Below are 13,241 nucleotides of genomic sequence, written 5' to 3' on the forward strand. Positions count from 1 at the left end.
GTGTGTCAGGCAGGGAGACACGATCTCGCCAATGCTATACACCGCCTGTTTGTTTACAGGAGGTGTTTGGAGGCCTAGATTGGGAACACTTGGGGATAAGAGTCAATGGAGAATACCTAATTTGAGATTCGCTGATGACATTGCCTTGCTAAGTCACTCAGGAGATGAACTGCAAAACATGATCAATGAGTTAAGGCAGGCAGAGCAGTACTGTGGGTCTAAAAATTAACATTCTGAAAACCAAAGTAATGTATAACAGTCTCGCAGGGGAACAGCAGTTCACAATTGGTAGCGAAGTGCTGGAACTATAAGTAAGGGAATACGTCTACGTAGGCGAGGCAGTGGCCGCTGATCCGGATCATGAGATGGAAATAACTAGAAGAATAAGAATGGGGTGGAACGCATATATGGCAGGTTCTCTGAGACCATGAATGACAGTTTACCAATTTCCATCAAGAGAAAAGTGTACAACAGCTGTATCTTACCGGCACCCAACTGCGGGGCAGAAACGTGGAGGCTAACGAAAAGGGTTCAGTTTAAGTACAACGCAGCGAGCTATGGAAAGAAAAATGATAGGTGTAACGTTAAGAGACCGGAAGCGGGCCGAGTGGGTAAGGGAGAAAACGCGTGTTAATGACATCCTAGTCGAAATCAAGAGGAAGAAGTGAGCTTGGGCAGGGCATGTAATGCGAAGGCAAGATAACCGCTAGTTCTTGAGAGTAACGGAGTGGATTCCAAGACAGGGCAAGCGTAGCAGGGGGTGACAGAAGGTCAGGTGGACGGATGAGATTAAGATGTTTGGAGGCACAGGGTGGTCGCAGCTGGCAAAGGACAGGGTCAATTGGAGAGACGTGGGAGAGGCCTTTGCCCTGCAGCGAGCGTAGTCAGGCTGGTGATGATGATGATGATCGTGTCAAAGAGTTAAGCTGATTAAATTCCAATGTTAACCCTTAAACATTTATATATATGAGCTTGGTTTCAATTATAAATTTGTTGCTGGTCATTAGTGACTACCATATCAGTTCCTGGAATTTCGAAAATGTCATTATCCTCGGCGCTGTGGCTCAACAAATTTCGGCAATTCTACGCACGATTCGAAAATCGCGCGCCGGGTTGAGCGCACAGTGACGTCTACCTGTCACGTCACTCCGTGGAGCACGTGTCACGTGACAATTCTGTTCCTCCCGCGCTGCTCTACTAGCCGCTGCTCGCTGCGACAACAGAGGCGGAGCAGAGAAGGCCGCATGGCTGTATGTGTTGTAAAAAAATGGCATACAATGCCTGGAATAACACAGCTGGGAAGCACGCAGTATTATGATTTCCTGATATGGCTATTACTGATGACGTGCCACAAATCTTTGATTGTAACTAAGGGCCTATCTGTCATAGCTAAAACTGCCTATTAGTTAACCGGTTTCCTGGTTAACATGGTTTACATTTTTACTGACGTTCACCCTGACCAATATTACTATGCCGCAAAGGCCATCTCATTACCTCAATAAGCCTATTTTTAAAGATCAGTGGCAGACTTCCCTGAGGCGCCTGGTATACAGCGGTGGAGAGTAGGCGCAGGGGGTACGTGAGGAGGAAAAGAGGCACAGGACAGATAACGCGTCCTCCCATCTAAGCGATATGGCGCCAAAGTTGGTTGAGCGCTCATGCCACTTCTACAAGCGTCTGAGCCCTCGAAGCCCGATGGGCCGCCCGATGTCCTGACACGGAGCCGGTGTTGGTTTGATGCGCTTAGTTGAAGGCTGACGCGCCATTGACAAGTTTATTTTATGCAAGAAGAGGGGAGAGCGCGTACACGAGCGCGTCAACAAGAAAAAAAAAGACAACATATGACACATAATTGGCTAAGCAGGGTCACTGGCGGCGCTTTAATTACCTTCCAGCATGCTATAAATACCGAGCGCAAAGGGGAAAGCCCCGGAAACAAAGCAGAGCCAGCGTCTGTGGAAAGCGTTTCATGAACACAGATGTACAGAAATACACAGCACCGTATTCAGCCAAATGTAATGCGTTCGGTATTTCGCTTTGCCCACACACAAGCAAAAAAAATTAAACGAGAAGATTATGGTGATTAATATGATATAAAGCACTCCAAGAAGTGTCTGGCCTGCTCCGGGGCGAATGCCACACCCGACAACCATGCCGCAGTCAATAGCCATACTGCACTCTACAGTGATGTTCCATTCTGAAAGTTTTACATGTTATAGCAAATTTTCAGGGTTAAAATCTGGCGAAAAGAGAATTTAGACGCTATTTAACAGAGTATACTGAGGGGCCAGTTGGTCAGATGATATTATAAACAAAAACGAAGAAGGGCGAAGACAGGACGGTTGCTGTCTTCGCCCTTCTTCGTCCCGTCCATATGCTACGTTTTTGTTTATAATTTAGACGCAGTTTTAGAAAATTTCAAGACCCGGAATTCTCTCTTTTTTCCTAACTGGCCCAAATTGGCTGAGTTTTAAGCTGCTGTAGGAAAAAAGTCCTTGAAAACGCGACTTTGTGGCAGAATGGAGGGAATTTTCGGTTATGCATATGGCGTGGAACATCAATGGCACTCGATAACCTTACCCCACTTAATAGTCGTACTGCAGCGGCAGCCGTACGTGCGCACACGGCCCACCTGGGTCACATTCACATCGTTCAACAGGTAAATGTAGGAGTTTCTGGTTACTTATATACTATACAGGTTGGACTTCTAGGTTTTTATTTTTGGGAAATTCGGCGGGCTGTTTTCGGCGTTTATTTCAGAACGCAATTTTTGTTTTTGTTTTGTTTTCTTCCGTGACTGCTATATCTGATGAAAGAAGGGCCGTTTTTTTTTTTTCCAGTGGTATAGTGTGTGGCATGCCTGTGCGGTCAGAAATGTCGTAGAATTTATATTGGCTTGATTGTTAGCATGCAACTGCTGTTGCTGTACCAGTATTAAATGATCTCGTCTACGAGTGTAGAAGCTAAGTAATCGGGCCACAAGGCAAAAACGTAAACAGAAGTTTATTTCTAAAAAACTATGTTGTGCAAAAACCAAACGAACGAGAAAAAGAGCAGGCGAGAGCAACAGGCAAGCAACACACCACACACACAATTTCCTCTCTTAGGCAAGTGGAGCTCGACCTTTCTACCTACTCGCCTTCATGTTGGAAAAACTATCTAGTTGTGATAAATGCAAGTGTACACGTAATTCTTGCTTGTTACAGATTCTCGTGCATTTACTGGTGGAACAAAGTTTGAAAGAAACAGACGCTTCGCAGGAACAGACCTTCGAATTGCAAAGAAAGAAATGGTGGCCGCAGCTGAAATCTAGTGGAAGCCAGAGGGCTTTCGGAATGATGATGGCAGCGATGGAAAGGACCCTGAACCGTGGCGGAAGCCAGATTAACATGACACTTTTCCGAGGCGCCTTTGCATGGTTACGCGTTGCCAGTAACTTGTTATGGTTACAAAAGACGTCAGTGTCTTTCTTACATGCCATGAAGAAAACCTCCGTAAACAGTAACGACTCCGATAAAATTATGACAGCCAGTGAGCAGGAGACGCTACGGAGATTGACGAAGTCATGGCGCCATTCGGTCTGCGCCCGGCGTGTGTCTAAAGTAGCGGAGCAATGCCTTAAAACCTAAACTGCACTGCTTAACCCAACGATCCCGTTGTCTCACCGCACTCCTGGCTTCTGCACTTTGAGGGAGAAAATAAAGTTTGATTTGATTTGATCTTATAGCCCACTGTACTCGTACGCAACAGCCAGCAAGCTGCGGCGTATACCTCAAGGATACTGACCTTTTTCGGTTGGATACGAACTTCAAAAAAATGAATTCGGAGCACGTTTTTGAGTTTTTATGTGCTTACGTTCAGTTTTACGTGTTGTTCGACTTTGAAGCAGCCTATGCACTTAGGACAACCGGGCAGTTTAGAAAGCAGTTTGATCATCTTTCCTCCATGAAACAGCCTTTTATATATTGCTCCGCTGATTATAGTCAGCGTGCATAATCGCTACGTCTGTGCTTCTTTCCGTGACCGTGGGCGTGACCGTGGTGCTTGTGTACAACTTTGTGCGATCGTCGATGGACAGGGATTAACATCTTGTGGTGGTGGTGGACCTTGTGAACGCTTCGATGCGTGTGGTGCCTCTCTTCGTACCTGCGCAGACAAAAACCGCGGTAATTAATGCAACAGGTTGTGCCACGAAGGACACTTGTGAAACCCGGGGCGAAGTCAACGTCCTCTCGACATTCTGTCAAATGCAGCGCCGCTCATTCTTAGTAAAGATACACCAACGATTTCGAGGCAGCATTGGCTAACTTCCTTTTCGCGCGAGAAACGTTTGCGGCGCGAAATTAGAAGGTTAACCACGATAGAACTTCAGACGTTAAAATCAGTTGGAGGATAGTATCCTACGCGGCCATATATAGCAAAGGAAAATGGGCTCCTTTGTCTACTGCTTTCGTAGCATGTATACTTCTCAGCGCTATTCTTACTTAATTTAATTGTTTCATATTTTTCTAGGTTTCTCGCACCAATATCGCTGAAATTTGCTAACAGCTGATAACACCGTAGGAGGAAGAAACGTCGTAATATTATACCCGAGACGCTTATTGAGCCAAAGTTTTGCGAGATACGTTAAATCTACGGTGAGTGCAGCTTGTTCCATCCCTTACAGAAATGGTCTATAAATTTTATATAACTCTATTACCTTCCATAGATAGTTCATTTTGCATATTTATAGTCTATAGACAAAACATCAACTAAAAGTGTATGGCCATAAATATATAGTTCGTCTCCAGACTGTCCATAGGATTTGTCTATATATAGAAAGGCTATAGACTGTCTATAGAAATTTTTCTAAGTGATGCACATTCGATCTAATGTATTTATGCGAGCGACCCGCTGTGTGGTATTTTGATGCGCAACACCCACTTCGCGGCAGCCCGAGCAACTATCCTCCCAAAACCGCAGCCACAATGGCTGTCTCCTTGAAACAGCGAGTGCACAGCGAATATGGGTAGCGCACACTCACGGCACCGGGAAAAAGAAGTGCACGGGGTAGTAGTGGCGCTCCTCGACGGGTATGGGCACCAGCATGGGCAGCAACCGGAGTCCCCGGCTGCTGGCGGCAGCCAGAGCCGCCTTGAGCCACTTGCCCTGCAGGCTGAGCGGCACCAGCGCCAGCAGCACCAGCGCCCGCAGCCACTGGCCGCGCATGGTCCGTCTGACGCCGCACTTTCTGGCTGCTGCCTGCGATCGCACCACGAAACTCAGGCAGATGTTGGCGCAACTGCGAGCGCCACGTCATAGATCTAGAAGTCACGGAGCCTTAATTGTGGACTTGTCAGTATTTCCTGCAGTGAACCAATACCCAGGCGTTTCGCTTTCCTGCGTGCATACACCATTGGTCGCGAAGCCATTGGGAAGGGTAGCCGTGGGGAGTGACTGTCATTCAAGCTTTTCACGCAGTGCCAGCTATTTAATACGTTCACTGCGTTGTGGGACACGGGTGGGTGACGTCATGTATTCATGCTGTGCGGCCGCGAATACTGGGTCAGACGAAGCCGTGGTAAGCTGAGATTTTAAAGCGAAAGCTTTCCTGGCGTAGTCAAGCCAAGGTCATCGGCGCCGCAATATGACATTCAAGTGGAGGAGCGCTGGAGGTGTGGCAGCCACGTGACATACACGTCACTCGCCGCCGCTGTGCCGAGTGCTGCGCTGACCGCCGGCTTGGCAGCTGTGACCACGCGACTGACCACGTGACTCGCTGTGACTCACGCGACCAACCACGTGACAGCGTGACAGCGCCGCCACGCTGAAGGCTCGAAATGCTACCGTAATGTAGCTATCGCTACAAAATTGGAGGACGCTTAAGCTTCGCCTGTAGGAGTGGAACGCGACAGCGAGTTGCAGCACTGCCAGGGAGTCCACGGAACGCCATCGCCATTCGGCGCGACGCCTTGCCCGTTAGGCACATCGCTCTGGTACGTACGGTGAAACGGACGCGCGGAGCGGCAAACCACGTAGAAGCGCTGCCAGGTGCCTTGCCGAAACGCGCGGGACTCAAGTAGCAGTCGTAGTTCGTCGGCACATCGTTCTCGACAAACCCGACTGACCACGTGACTCGCCGTTCGCTGGAAAAAGGAGCCGGCACCGCTCTCGCGGCATTCGCATCGCATGCAGTTCTCGCTACAGAAGGAGCGAGTCGGCCGGAGCCGTCCGTCTACGTCGTCGGGACGGTTTCGCTGAACCACGATTAGCTGAGCCTAGTGCGTAAGCACTTCTGGCCGCACTCTCCGGGTTTCAGGGGTCGGTCTGTGTGAAGCCCGGCCAAGTGAAGCCGAGGAAGAACGCCAGCACCGCCAACAACAGAGAACGGAAGCGTGTGAGACGCGCTTCAGAAACCAATGAAGAACGCCAGCATGTAGTGGCCACCTCAATCGCGCTGTGGGTAGGCGTCCACCTATAGGAGGCAGTTATGCGCCTTTCCCTTTCTTAAAACCAGCAGAAGGTTTATACCGGTAATTTTGAAAAAAGGAAAGGCGTATAACTGGCTCCCTGGGTCAGTGGACACCTCAGTCACGCTTTTCGGTACGTGGCGGCGGTGTCCACCTGCAAAAACTGTACTTTCGCACACACAATATTTCTCGTTTAGCAATGCTAAACCACCACCAGCTTTTTTTCACAGAGCCCACGAAATGCACATATGTCAGGTTGCTTGCCACCTGTACGCGGTTCAATATAAGCTGGCGTGGCAAGCAGCTATAGCTAACTGGTGGGTCACGCCGTATCCAAGACCTAGGACGCTCAGGGATTTGGGATCCGAAAATCGCTGCCGCAGTGAACGTTTAAATAGTTGATTTCAAGTATTTATCTTAATGATTGTGAAGTAAGTAAATCACACGCGTATACTTAGTCTCCAATAATCTTTATTTTCTATCTGACAAATTCCCGCAACCAAGGAACAATTTTATGAGCATTAGTCTCACGTTCTGGTCACCGAACTTGACCACCGATACCGCACTTCCTCACCAGAGCAGGATTTGGCCACCCTGGTGTAGTACTTGGCCACAACCATCTATATACTCACCTACGGGGCAGAAACGTGGAGGCTAACGAAAAGGAATTAGCTTAGTTAAGGACAACGCAGCGAGACATGGAAAGAAAAATGATAGGTGTAACGTTAAGAGACCGGAAGCGGGCAGAGTGGGTGAGGGAACAAACGCGTATTAATGACATCCTAGTCGAAATCAAGGGGTCTTAATGGGCTTGGGCAGGGCATGCAATGCGAAGGCAAGATAACCTCTGGTCCTTAAAGGCAACAGAGTAGATTCCAAGAGAAAGTAAGCATAGCAGGGGGCGGCACAAGGTTAGGTGAGCAGATGATATTAAGAAGTTTGCGGGGATACGCTGCCTGCAGCTGTCAAAGGACAGGATTAATTGGAGAGACATGGTAGAGGCCTTCGCCCTGCAGTGGGCGTAGTCAGGCTGGTAGTGATGATGATGATCATGATAGATTTCACGTTAGTTATAGTCGAGACGCCCCGAATATATTCCGATTGTTCCGCATAAGTAGAACGAAAATTTAAGCAGCACTGTTTTATGAACGTCAAGCACCATCCTCAGCATGTTACCTAGTGTATCCGGAAACATGTTTTAATTCATCATTGGATAATTATTTCGTTTCCGTTCACTAAGTAATGATACATATATAGGTTAGGGCTCCGGGACTGTAACGAATCGACGGAAATTGCCCGCCCAACTTCCACGGCTCACCGGTGTGAGGCGAGGAGGCGGGAGCGCGCCCAGAATATTTTGCGCTAATTTCAGAGCACACGCTTAAGTTGCGAAGATTTAGATTTTAGCGAGCCCTGTTATGAACGTTTCTCCGAAGCTCTGCAAAGAGAGAAGGGAGAATCACGGCAGCGCTGATTATACTACATTGTATGCGAGAGCAGAAAAGTTTCTGTCGGGGTTTTAATAATTGAATCTGATCCATACGCTCATTACCTTGAAGCGCAGAGGAATATGTTACAACAATGCCACTGTACGCGTCCCGCCTCCTACCTTGAATAATAATAATAATAATAATAATAATAATAATAATAATAATAATAATAATAATAATAATAATAATAATAATAATAATAATAATAATAATAATAGTTTATTTCCAGGTAAGCGTACATGATAATAACCAGCCCACTTAAGCATAAATGCTTGTGAGAGCGGGTGGGCAGTACATTATTATTGCACCAGTGCATAGCCATGCACAAAATAAACATAATGTTGGAAGCACGCAGCATTGAAAACGGAAAGAAACACCGATTATGAAGTAGAACACTTGCATGTCGCGAAGCAGCGAGGCTCGAAACAAGGTATTAGCGCACGCGACAGAGCATATGCACAAGATTATATTTTCAAATTATACATAAAAAAAAGCAGGAGAGGGCACTTTTACAGATGAATGATCTTTTTTCAACGCTATACATAGGACAAGAAAAGGCACTTTTTCCTATTAATACGATTATCATGTATGTTGCGGCTAAACGCTACTATGGTTGCATTTTTGTCAACGTTAGTGAAAAAAAAATCAAAGGTGTAAAGTAATCCTACAGAAACAATACAACATATTGATTTAGAATACCTCATCAAGCCTTAAATCTTGCAAGCAAATTACAAGTATGGCAGTTACAGCAGCGACGCTGCGTGGATTGACTTGGTCTGCAAGCATCAGAAACATGCCTGCATTATCTACATTGCATGGCGTGCTGAGCAGCGCCGACGGTCAGAGTACGTACTTGTCAATGGAGGTCACGCAGCTGCAACGAAGCCGGCAGCGTGTAAAGGCCGTTTCACATGATGCGATTGTTGCCGCAGCGCAGTGCGATTTTTGCCGCTGTGCGACAGAAATGCGCGTCGTTCTCGTCGCAGGGCCACTGCGACAGACTTTCAACAAGTTGGTCGCACTGTACGGTCGCAGTGATGACCACAGTAGTCAGCCAATAGGAGCTCAGCGACATGACAGGAAAATCTCGAAAACGTTTTATTGAGCTTAAGAATACATCACAGCTCAATATTATTGCCCATTATTACGAAATCAACGCCTGCCACGATGTTTGACATTTACTGCAGCCGAAGAATTTTCGTCCACTGAAAGGCCGCACCGACGCTAGGGTGCCGACGGCACCGACAGAAATCGTTGGCACGTGAAACGGGGGCTGCGATTACCGTTGCAACGACGGTGCGACCGGACCGTAATTTTTCGTTCCCGTCGCACCATGTGAAACAGGCTTAAGCGCTAATGTTCCTCCTGAACCGTAGGAGAGCAGACCTAAAGCCGCTCCAAAACATCCTTCGAAGATGACGTTGTAGGCGTCGAGAAGAGGAGTCATTCTCGTGGCCAAAGATCAAAACTAAAGTAGACGGAATGATTTGCATGTCTACATGTGCTAGAATAGTGCAGAAGACACCGATCGAGCCGCGCATAGCCATTTTAAGTCGCCTGAACAAAGAACCATACTCAAAAAGAAAATCTTGAGGCCATGGCTTCGGCTTAGGTGCAGAAAATCATGAGGCAACATGGGGCGCGCAGTCTTAATTGCATCAGGGGCGGCGTAGCGGCTCTCCTCTTTTTTTTTTTTTCTCATGTGGCCGGTTCTTGAAACCGCAGGCCCTGAGCAACCGAGTCTTTGCCTATACTACATTTTTAACATTTGAATTCTGACTAGAATTGCAAGAATTCATTAATCGTCCCCTATCGCATCCAGCCACCTGCAGTTCTGCCTTATCTGCCTCTCATGTGTGCTGCTTCTATAACTGGCACCGGCATCAATCGAGAAAAACTATTTCTGCGAACTCCATGACTTTCATCTTGCGCTCGTCTGCAAGAGAAACAGCCAAAACGGCCATGGAAACCTTTTCCGCTGTTTAAAATTCCTCTGAGAATAGTTTCTCAGAGTCAACCACAGTTCAGGTTTTAATATCTTAAGGCATATTTGCTTATGCTAAATTTACACCTCGAACTAGCTGATCCCAAAGCGAACGTGATGTGAAGCGAATGGTACGAGCCTACCGCAAAGTAATCACTTTCATAGTCGATAAGTATATATCATCTGGAATTCATTATCTGTATGGCATCTCAAACGGACAGTTAAAGATTCAGCCTCACTTTCACAACAGTGACGTCTTCGACACCTTCTTATTAGTGAAAAACTATCACGACATCAAAAAGAAACGTGCAATTTTATTCGTCGTCATGCCAAACGACTTGGGGTTAGCGTTTTCTAAACAACACTGTGGGCATAGACGTCGGTCTGAGACGTCTGTGCCCACAAAAGCGGGTGTCCTAGGCGCCGCTATTGCGCAGGGCCAACAGTGTAATTAGCCCGACCATATGAACAGTTGCTACGAGGTGGAGGTGTTTATGTACAGGCGGTGATTAGTGCTACGGCGGTCTGTCGGCGATGTGCTTTCAGATGTCCTTTTGAAGGCCTTCCAGACCCGAATAACTTGAATTACTCATTCCGGAGTCACTGATACCATTACACATGGTACCAAGGGTGTTATCAAATTTTTGGGCAGTAAAAGTTAGGTCCTTTTTTCTTCACCATAAATTTTGCTTCCAGCTGTCTGGCATGACTGACGACAAGCGAATGGCCTCTCCGAAGGCGGCAGCCACGCATGCAGTCGGTGCTACACAGTTGAGATCACCTGGTGAAGGTAAGCTCACCTTGAAAAATAAGGAACAGCCTTCAGGTTCGCTGCTCACTGCATCCAGAGTCCGCCTCCAAAGATACTTCAACCTTGTGCTCCTCGTACTTTTATAGGCGAAACGAGTGCGGCCCAGTTTCTGAACGGATGAGAGCCATTCAGCGCCCACAGCTCTTCGTCGTCCCCTCGCCGAGTCCAGGGAAGACTCTTCTACGAGCAGAAAAAGGGGCTTCTTGCCATTTACTTTCTTATTTTAAAAAAAAATAAAGTAGAAGAAGAAAGTTCTGTGGAGCGCACGCGAGGTGGCGCCTTCCTCGAGGCGATGGTGTGGAAAGCGCTTGAAGACTTGCTCGCGACCGCGCGACAGCGTCTACGCACCACTGCACACTTCTTATTTCACTGCTGTTTTCACTGTTCTATATTTGGCTGGCTCCTTCAAGGGCTGAGATAGTAACAAAAGATGACAATGAGAAAGCGACAATAGGCGTCCTCCAAAAATAAAGTTCTTTGCAGAATGCAGAATGACTCCAGGTTCATCGCGGCGCATGCCGGTGCTTGTCTCGATCTTCGAACCGAGCAGGAGGTTGAGCCTGTTGCAAGCTATACGGTGGGGGTTAGCATTGCAATTATGTGCCGGCAAATTCTCCGTAGCGACATTTAAATATAGTGTAAGAGGGGGCTGTGGCTCAGCTGAATCTGCAACACGCGGAGTTTGCAACACGCAACAACGGTCCAGCCAAGCGTTCGGGCTGCGAACGAGCTTGACGCCGCACGGTCGTCTTCTTTTTCACCACAGTTCACCATAGTTCACCACAGTGATTGAGCGTGGCTACTATACGCTACAATAGTGATTAAAAACGACGGTTCGAGGCACAGTTTTGTGAACTGGCAGACCTCTGTCACCTCGCACACAAGCACCCACAACTGTCGTCACCTGCAACAGTTACGTTTTGGTTTGGTTTAGTTTTTATGGGGTTTAACGTCCCAAAGCAACTCAGGCCATGAGAAACGCAGTTAGCTTTTGGAGTCCAGTCCAGTGTCCTGAAGGAATTTTAGAAGAGGGCGGGAAGTCTCCCCCCTTAGTGCCCGGCTTCCAAGCGAGTAAATGAACCGAACAGCTTTGCCGATTCGTAGGCAAGCTTTCGGAGATGCGTGTCCATTACGTTCGATGCATGCAAAGAAAGCATACTTTCCAAGCTAGCACGTAAGGCCAAATTTCAATCTTCGAATCGCAAGCCTGGGCCACTGCTTTAGCGTTACATGAACGCGACCAGGCTGCCTTTGCACAGCCTCCCCCCCCCCCCCGCCACCCCCCGAAAGAAAAGAAAAGGAAGTGAGAGCGCGCTCCGCCATTCTTGCTGCTGCGACGCCATGGTCACTGTCAGTGGTAGCCCCGTAAGCACCATCCCCGAGCCATCATGGGAGTTCGGCAGCACTCGTCGGCGAATGTTCACGACTAGCCAGGCGCCCGACAGCGACTATGCGGGGACTCATGTGGGATCCGCGCCAGTGCTCAACGTCGGCGAGCAGTTGAGCCACGGTGAGCCTCCCACCAAGAAGACACCCGGAGGTGAGACTAACCCACGGGGACCTAAGACATCCGGACTATTCCGGCTCTTTGCCCGCATTCAAAACGAGCTTCGGACACGCTGTGGACCCAAGCGGAGCGGCCGACGCGGCGTATGCGCTATGGCTGTCGGCCGCTTCAGCAAACTGGCATCGTGGATCCATGGACTGTGGCTGGCGCGCAAGCCGAGCGTCGACGGGCCCGAGATCTACGACCTATACAACACGCTGCACTCAGACGAAGAGTGGTCCACCTCTTTGACGGCCGCCGAAGTCTCACTGCAGGGAACAACCATTTTCAAGGACGTGGCATTCTGAGTTGCTTTTATTTTTTTGGTCGATGTCTTTTCTCACAGCCTCAGAATGAAAGTCAAGGACTTGCTTGCTGACAGCTCAGCATATCGCCATCGCAACTCCAACGTGGAAGCTTCCTGCTCTGTACCCCTTTTCCCTGCGTGCGCGCAAAACTGTGCGGTCCATGAAGACATGAAGAGGTTGTGAGCAGCTGTAGCGGTTTGTGAGACGTTAAAAGCTTCTGCCACTGATACGATGTATTGTCTTTTTCTTTCACGGGAACTTAGTTCACCTAACCTTCAGTCCCTCCTCGCCGCCTTGCTTGAGGGCCTCCAAGCAAGGCGGCGAGGAGGGAGTGAAGAAGAGCTCATTTGAGAGTGTTCCTGAGGCATCGTGCACCGCACTTTTTCAGGAAATTCTATTCAAGTGGACAGTTGGGCTAGATGGCTTAGATTCATCTTAGAAAATTGCGGAAGGGGCTCTGAAGACGACGAAAAACTAAACGCGAAAAGCGCAGTGCGATCGTATGCGATCGTATGCGCAGTGCGCATATACCTGGGGTGAAGAAGAAGAAGAAGAAGAAGAAGAAGAAGAAGAAGAAGAAGAAGAAGAAGAAGAAGAAGAAGAAGAAGAAGAAGAAGAAAAGCGCAGTGCGATCGTATACTACGTACTTTCTC

General features: G+C 48.1%; 1 protein-coding gene across 1 annotated transcript; it reads left to right on the forward strand.

Annotated features, from left to right (window-relative positions):
* The first annotated feature begins 12,052 nt into the window (after positions 1-12,052).
* On the forward strand, positions 12,053-12,769 carry LOC144134857 (uncharacterized). The gene has a single exon (XM_077667671.1). The coding sequence runs from the start codon at positions 12,076-12,078 to the stop codon at positions 12,586-12,588; it is 513 nt and encodes a 170-aa protein (XP_077523797.1). The 5' UTR covers positions 12,053-12,075; the 3' UTR covers positions 12,589-12,769.
* Positions 12,770-13,241: the final 472 nt, after the last annotated feature.

This window comes from Amblyomma americanum, chromosome 1 (assembly GCF_052857255.1).
Source record: "Amblyomma americanum isolate KBUSLIRL-KWMA chromosome 1, ASM5285725v1, whole genome shotgun sequence".
Taxonomy (NCBI): domain Eukaryota; kingdom Metazoa; phylum Arthropoda; class Arachnida; order Ixodida; family Ixodidae; genus Amblyomma; species Amblyomma americanum.

Bases quoted from the DNA above. Each gene is read 5' to 3' on its own strand.
- LOC144134857 (XM_077667671.1), top strand. From the start codon at position 12,076: ATGGTCACTGTCAGTGGTAGCCCCGTAAGCACCATCCCCGAGCCATCA.